At 63.8% G+C, this 6,404-nt stretch overlaps 2 protein-coding genes across 5 annotated transcripts in view; one reads left to right on the forward strand and one right to left on the reverse strand.

Annotated features, from left to right (window-relative positions):
* Positions 1-1,677: 1,677 nt before the first annotated feature.
* SHC2 (SHC adaptor protein 2) lies at positions 1,678-6,398 on the reverse strand. Of its 4 annotated transcripts, none has more exons than XM_017743864.1 (12): positions 6,090-6,398; positions 5,644-5,704; positions 5,352-5,471; positions 5,204-5,257; positions 4,955-5,006; positions 4,658-4,784; positions 4,334-4,514; positions 4,184-4,250; positions 3,930-4,094; positions 3,399-3,700; positions 3,082-3,219; positions 1,678-2,832 (listed from the first exon to the last, which is right to left on the reverse strand). In XM_017743864.1, exons 1-11 carry the CDS (start codon positions 6,155-6,157, stop codon positions 3,091-3,093), a joined length of 1,326 nt encoding a protein of 441 aa, XP_017599353.1. In that variant the 5' UTR covers positions 6,158-6,398; the 3' UTR covers positions 1,678-2,832; positions 3,082-3,090. The 4 variants fall into 4 exon arrangements, with proteins under 4 accessions (XP_017599353.1, XP_017599352.1, XP_017599351.1 ...); XM_017743863.1 differs by having other exon boundaries at positions 1,678-2,947; XM_017743862.1 differs by having other exon boundaries at positions 1,678-3,219.
* Positions 5,955-6,404, forward strand: part of CDC34 (cell division cycle 34) — a 25,335-nt gene continuing 24,885 nt past the window's right edge. The window contains exon 1 of the mRNA XM_008641030.2: positions 5,955-5,961. The gene's annotated coding sequence lies outside the window, so the exon portion shown is untranslated. The remainder of the gene's footprint in view (positions 5,962-6,404) is intronic.

Here is a 6,404-nt window from a genome sequence, read left to right on the forward strand (position 1 = left end):
TGGGGGCGGGGAATGGAACCGGTATGGCCGCAGCCCCGTTCCACCTCCCCGCCCCCGGTGCCCCCAGTCCGCAGCTCGATCGTTCCCCGCTGGGAGCAGCCGCTCTCCACTCCCAGCTCTTGATCTCAAAGCACTGAATGAAGCCAGCAGCGGCTCGGGGCTGAGGGGTTGCCTCATTGAGTGGTTTAATATCGCACTGGAGGAGCTGGAGGGGGCAGTGCCACGTGTCACACACCCCCATGTCACACAACCGTCCAGTCCCTGGAGGGATGCGGTGGTGGCTGGGGACACCGGGGCGAAACGTCAGGAGGGTTCACGGAGCATCAGTGCAAGCCCCGGTGGTACAGGGGGTCGGGAGACTCAACCGAGTGATCGGGCCCAGCCCCGGTCCCGCGGGGACCTACGGCCTTGGGGACAGGGATGCATCGAGAGGGACAGTGGCACAAAAGGGTCAAGAGGCTGTTCCTTCCTGGCTGCTGCCCTGTGGATGCCGTCAGGCTGCCGGGAAGCACCATCATTCCTCAGCAGTGCAGAGCTGGGAATGATGGCCAGGAAGAAGAGCCTGGGGTGGTGAGCGCCTTCTGCGGGGGCTGCTGCGGGACGCCTCGGCTCCCTCTGCATTCGCACTTGGAGCTGGTAAAAAGAGGCGTCCGGCCGTGCCGAAGCAGACCGAGGGCTAGGATGTCTCAGGGACAGCAGTGGGGAGGGGGACGGGGGTGTCCTGTCTGGACCGTGGGCTCTGCACTGCAGGGTGCTGAGCCGGGTCCCGCAGGGAGAAGAGCGCAGATGGAGCCCGGGGGAGGAGTACGAGGCTCACGGAAGGGGAAGCTGGTGAACAAAAGGCCGATGTTTGCTTTTCCTCCACCCTGCGAAACTGCGGGTAAACAAGGTGCAGAAATGGTTGAGTTCCCTTGAGATAACAAAGAGCGCTGGGGCCGGGCCAGCTCTGTCCGCGCGGCTCGAGGCCGGTGCCTGCAGGGCACGGAGGGGAGAAGGGTGCTGGGAGCTGCCTGGCTGGGGACTGGCAGGGCTGGGGACGCTGGCAGGGGCTGGCAGAGCTGGGGACACAGCCGGTGGAGCAGACAGTGTGCTACCACCTGCTGGAAGCTGGGAAGGAGAGAGACCTGCTATGGGAAAGGGTTTGTGCAACCGAACCGGGAGTGTCTGTTGCCGGCACGTTTGAGAGAGGTGGAGGGATGGGTGGTCAGCGAGATCCCCAAGGCCTTGGGAGAGCAAGGAGGCCACGTCCTCTGCAGTTGCTCTTCTGTGGCTTGCAAACCTTTCCAAAACACCTCAGCCTTCCCATCGGGGGCTGAAGAAGCAGCAGCCCCCCCTCAACCCGGGCCTGGGTTGGGACACAGAGCCCCCTGCACCCACTGGCACCACACACTAGCTTCAACCAAAGTGGTTAAACCCCTAAAACACCCCCCCTGCCAGCCCTTCATCCCTTCAGGGCAGCATCCCCGCGGCTGCAGCGCCAGGCACCACCAGCGGGTGTACCACACAGGCTTGGTTCTCCAGCAGCAAAAGAACAAAGTCAGGGCCCTCACTGCCTTTTCCTGCCTCTCTATTGAGGGAACAGTGAAATTATCTTTGCAGACGCATCACTCCATGACAAAAAATAGCAGCTGAGATGGAAGCACCACGTCCCCGCGGAATCCAGCTATCAATGGAAAATTACGCATTCATTACTGGGCTTTATTTAGGGCTTTATTTTATTCATTGGCTCAGCCAGCACTGGCCGGCCTGGATGCCTTGTCTGGCAGAGGCCATCCCCAGTGAGTGGCTGAGGGTGCTGGGGTGACCTCGCTCCCCGAGGTGGGTGCTGGCAGCAGCACTGGGCACACAGAGCAGAGCCAGGACAGGCCAGGACTGGTGCTGGACCCCCCCCAACTGGCTGCTGCTCACCTGTAACACAGGAGCCACAGCCAGGCCCACCCAGGGCTCTGGCTCTGCTGGCTGCCACATTCACTAGAGGGTCACAGCTTGGCTTGTGCCACTCAGAGCCACCCCAGGAGGCCCAGGGGTGGGTGGCCATGTGCTGTTCCAGGTGGAGGCAGGAGGAGAGCCAGCAGCAGGAGCCAGCAGGGCAGGGAGCTGCCAGGTTAGAGAAGAGGCCGTGCAGGACCAGCCCTGGGTGCCAAAGGCCACTCTGAAGCCAGGGGAACACTGGGTGATCCATGGAGGACAGGGTGACCCAGAGGGGCAGAGACAAGTGTGACTGGGCAGGATGGGTCAGCCAAGGTGTGACCAGGCAGGAACTGGTGGCGATGGAGACCTGTCCCAGCACCATGCCCAGGGGTGGCATGAACCACCTGTGTTCCTCGCTCATTTCCAGGTTTAATTAGAAATGTATTCCAAACCACAAACCCATGCCCAGCACCAGACACGGGGCAGGGAAAAGGGGCTGTGTGTGCCATAAAAACCTGGCAATGTCCCGAGCCGGCCAGGGAGTCCCCACAGGCCATGGGACACCTCATGAGGCAGTGCCAGCAGCTCAGCCCTGTCCTGCACCTTCCCACAGCTCCGTCCTGGCCCTGGCCTGGGGAGGGCTGCAGGGGCTTGGGGCCACAGGGAACATCATGTGGCAGCCACGCCTGGGGAGAATCCAGCTGAAAAGGGATGTCCCCGACAGGAATGTCCAACAGCACCAGCCTCCAAGAGATGGTTGTGTCTGGCCCCACAGGCAGAGCCAAGCCTGGGGCTACAGCGATGTCCACCAGCCCCCATTCCAGTGCTGGGGCAAGCAGGGGCAGCCCTGCCTGAGACGGCTTCAGGCTCCGTCCCTCCTGCTGAGGCCACCGAGCAGTTCCCACCCCAACAGCATTTCACCTGCACGTGTGGAATTAAACATCTTTGTGTCCAGCTGGGCAAGGGGCCCTGTGCAGATGATGGAGGTAGGCAGCAGCCAGGGAGGACCTACAGGGCCAGGGACCGCAAGACCTTGCTGGGGAAGAAAATGGGGAGCCTGACCCCAGACCTCAGAGGCCAGGCACAACTGGAGAAGGGGAGCACAAAGGGACCCCAGTTTTGCCCTAGGGTGAGTCCAGAGCCAGGGAAGCAGGTCGGGGACTCACGTACCCCCTGGCATCACTGCTTCCTCTGTACGACCTGGCGTAGGTGCAGCTCGCTCTCTGCCGCCACAATGGGCTGCTCATTCTGCCGGTGGTGGCTGATGAGGTGGCTGATGCTCTCAAACAGCACGTCCTTGGTCCTCACCTGGGGCCGGGGCACAGCTGTCCCCAGCTCAGGAGAGCTGCCTCTCACACAGCACCCAGTTGCAACACCCTGTGCCTGCCCACACCTGTGTCCCCCATCGCCCACCCCGCACCCTACCCCTACCCCAGTCCCCATCGCCCGCCCCAGGCCCTGCCCTCGGCCCTGTGCCCTGCCCTCACCACTCCCTCGGGATCCACCAGCAGCAGGTGCTTGGGCTGCCCGCTGTGCATGCCGGTCAGCACGTACTGCCCCGGGTTGGTGAGGCTGTCCCGCACCAGGAAGTCCCCGTCCATCTGCAGGAGCCTCTCAGCATCCCGCCGGCTCATCTTCCCGTGGTACCAGGGCTCCCGCCGGAGCTGCTCCTCCGTGGGGGCAATGGGGGCCTTCCGCGTGGGGGGGCTCGGCCACTGGTCCTCGATGGGGGCACTGGTGCCACCCCCTGCAATGCACTCGTGGAGCTTCAGGGCATCCTCGAATGGCCCTGTGGGATCCAGGGGGTGCGGGGTGTTACCCCCAGGGCACAAGGCAGGGCTGGGCTGTGGTGAGGACAGACCCCAGCTCATGGTCCCCAGTACACTGCAGGGCACTGCTGTGGGCTCGGCCAGTGCCAGCACCTCTGGAGCTGTGGCAGGTGACCACAGACAGCTGCTGGCACAGCTTGACCGCTCCACAGCAGGATCTGCACCAGCTCCCCCAGTGCAGTGGCTTACTCATGTCAAAGAGGTCCTTTTTGGGGCTCTCCTCTGCCACCCCATGAGCCACCAGCTCCGGCTCCCAGGTGTCCAGGCTCTGCGTGTTCACGTACATGTGCTCCTCGTAGTCCCGTGGCCCCAGGGTGTGGCCATCCGCCTGCAGGTACCCGTCGCAGGGCTGGCCTGCGAGGATGGCCATCACCGCTGGCCAGGACTGGGCAGAGTCACAGGGACCCCCCCCAGCTCATGGCTACCCCCACAGCAGTACCCACCCTGGCTCTCCAGGTCCCAGGGTGGCCCCAGCTGGCTGCTCGGGTCTCGTCTGGCTGCTAACCCGCCCTGGGAAAGGGGTGAGTAAGAGCTCTGGGGGGCCCTGCCTGGGACCACCACAGCAAGGCCAGCAGTGGCTCTGAGGGGCTCACCTGGCTGGGGGGGACAGAGGTGGAGGGCTGAGTGCGGACATGGCCGAGGGCTGTGCTGTGGCGGAGCCGGGAGTCAATCAGCCCCCCTGGGGGAGGCTCCTTCCCTGGGATGCTGTTGTAGTAGTCGTGCTCTGCTGCCTCCTCATCCTCCCCCCAGGCCGACTCCTCTGCACCCAGCGCCCTGCAGCAGGGATGGGTGAGCTGGGGACACCCTGCCTGGCTCAGACTGTCCCCACACCAGCAGTGACAGGGGCTCCCAAAGCCATCCCCAGCCAGGGGATATGCCCGGGACAGGGGGTGCAGCAGGGCCCCCCGCCCCCCTACCTCTCCGGGGGTACCACCACCTTGGGGGGGCTGTGTAGGTACTGCTTGAAGCGCAGCTCAAAGGCCTGTCCCACCGTGCTGATGACGCTCTGCGCCAGCCCCTCGCAGCACTCCAGGATGTGGCAGGCTGTGGACAGACAGACGGACGGTTTGAGTGTTCCTCTCACACTCCCATCACCGCACCAGGACCACCCTGAGCCACCCCTCGTGCACCCCACGAGGGGTCTCATCCTCCAGCCTTCACCCCGCCAGTGCATCCCCCTCCACCGAGCTCCCAGGCGTGGAGGACGGTGTCACCTCTCTGGTTGATGGGGTCCTTGGCCACATAGGCGACATAGTCCGTGGTATCCTGCAGACAGAGGGGGACATCAGCACCCATGTCCTGCTGCTGTGTCGGGCGCAGGGCTGGAGGTGCCAGGGTGAGGGGACAGCTCGGCCCCAGCCCCACGTCCTGACCCAGGCCAGGCCACCCAGTGCTCGGCTCAGCCATAGGACAGGCAATCCCTGTCCCCACCACCCTGCAGGACCAGGGCGTGTGTGACTCACCATGTCCCCACCGGAGGCGAAGGAGATAGACTGCATGTGGTGGTTGGCAATGATCTGTGTGGAGAATGTGGCCGGGGGGGCATTAGCAAAGGAGCCACCGGCTTGCAGGCTGGCAGGGGCAGGACTGCGTGCCCAGAAGCACTCTCACCTGGCGTGTAGTGGGGATCATGAGGTTCAGCCCATCAACGGAGATGTTGACAGCGATGCTCATGCCAGCGAAGTGCAGGTTGCTCTTGCCCAGGATGGAGAATAGGGCTTTGTTGGGAGCCTGACAGGGGAAAAGACAGTGGGGGTGATGAAGATCACCAGGACCAGGCTTCCTGGGGTGAACGAGGAAAGGGGTGGGTGCCCCAAGCAGCCCTAGGCCCACAAACTCGACAGGCACCCCCTAGTGCCCTGTCCCACAGCCTCGGGGACAGACAAGCTGAGCGGAAACTCACCTTCTTCTTCCAGACGCCCTTCACACCTGGCACTGCCTCGTACAGTCTGTTGATGGCTTCCCTGCAATGGACAGACCCTGGCCTGGTCGCTGCTCCAGAACCCCCTCCTTTCCCAGCTGCCTTCCCCCCAGCATTGCTCTGTGGGGTCTGGAGGCACGAGCCCCCACAGCCCTGGGAGCCGCAGCCTCCCCGCAGCACTGCCCCACGTCACGGCCCGTGGTACATAATCCCAGCTGGGGCCACCTCCCTTCTCCTCTTTCCACCCATTGATCTGCAGCAGTGCCCTTCGTCCATGTCCCTGCGTGCAGGGTGGGTCCTGTAGGGCACGGCTCCCCCTGACCCGTGTTCCCCTCTCTCCACAGGGCCCTGGGAAGGGGGAGCACCCAGGACCACAGGGGGCTTCTGGTGGTAATGGGATGTGAGAGAGTGGGACTGCAAGGCCGTACCTGGTGACCTGTGTCCGGGTGTTGAAGTCAAGGGACCTCATGGAGCGCAGCACCTCAATGCACCCCATGTACTGCGGGAGGAAGGTGGTCAGAGCAGGCGGCAGAACAGGGCAGGCAATGGAGAGGGGAGGCCGGGTGTCAGGGAGAAGGGCCTTTCACACCAGCTCCAGAGATCACACAGCAGCTTTCGCCCCCCACGCCAAAACGCCCCATCACATGCCCAGACCCCACAAACTCATTTGTGTGCTACAGCTTGTGATGCCTCGTAGGGGCCGACTACGCTGGAGTCCCGAGGTGGGCTCCCCGGCCCAGCAA

The sequence above is a fragment of the Corvus brachyrhynchos genome, unplaced genomic scaffold, assembly GCF_000691975.1.
Source record: "Corvus brachyrhynchos isolate BGI_N302 unplaced genomic scaffold, ASM69197v1 scaffold219, whole genome shotgun sequence".
NCBI lineage: Eukaryota > Metazoa > Chordata > Aves > Passeriformes > Corvidae > Corvus > Corvus brachyrhynchos.

Bases quoted from the DNA above. Each gene is read 5' to 3' on its own strand.
- SHC2 (XM_017743864.1), bottom strand. From the start codon at position 6,157: ATGGGGTGCATTGAGGTGCTGCGCTCCATGAGGTCCCTTGACTTCAAC. The intron at 5,705-6,089 runs GTACGGCCTTGC...TGTCCATTGCAG, and splicing joins ACCCGGACACAGGTCACCAG to GGAAGCCATCAACAGACTGT. The intron at 4,515-4,657 runs GTAGGGGGGCGG...TCCCTGCTGCAG, and splicing joins GTGGTGGTACCCCCGGAGAG to GGCGCTGGGTGCAGAGGAGT.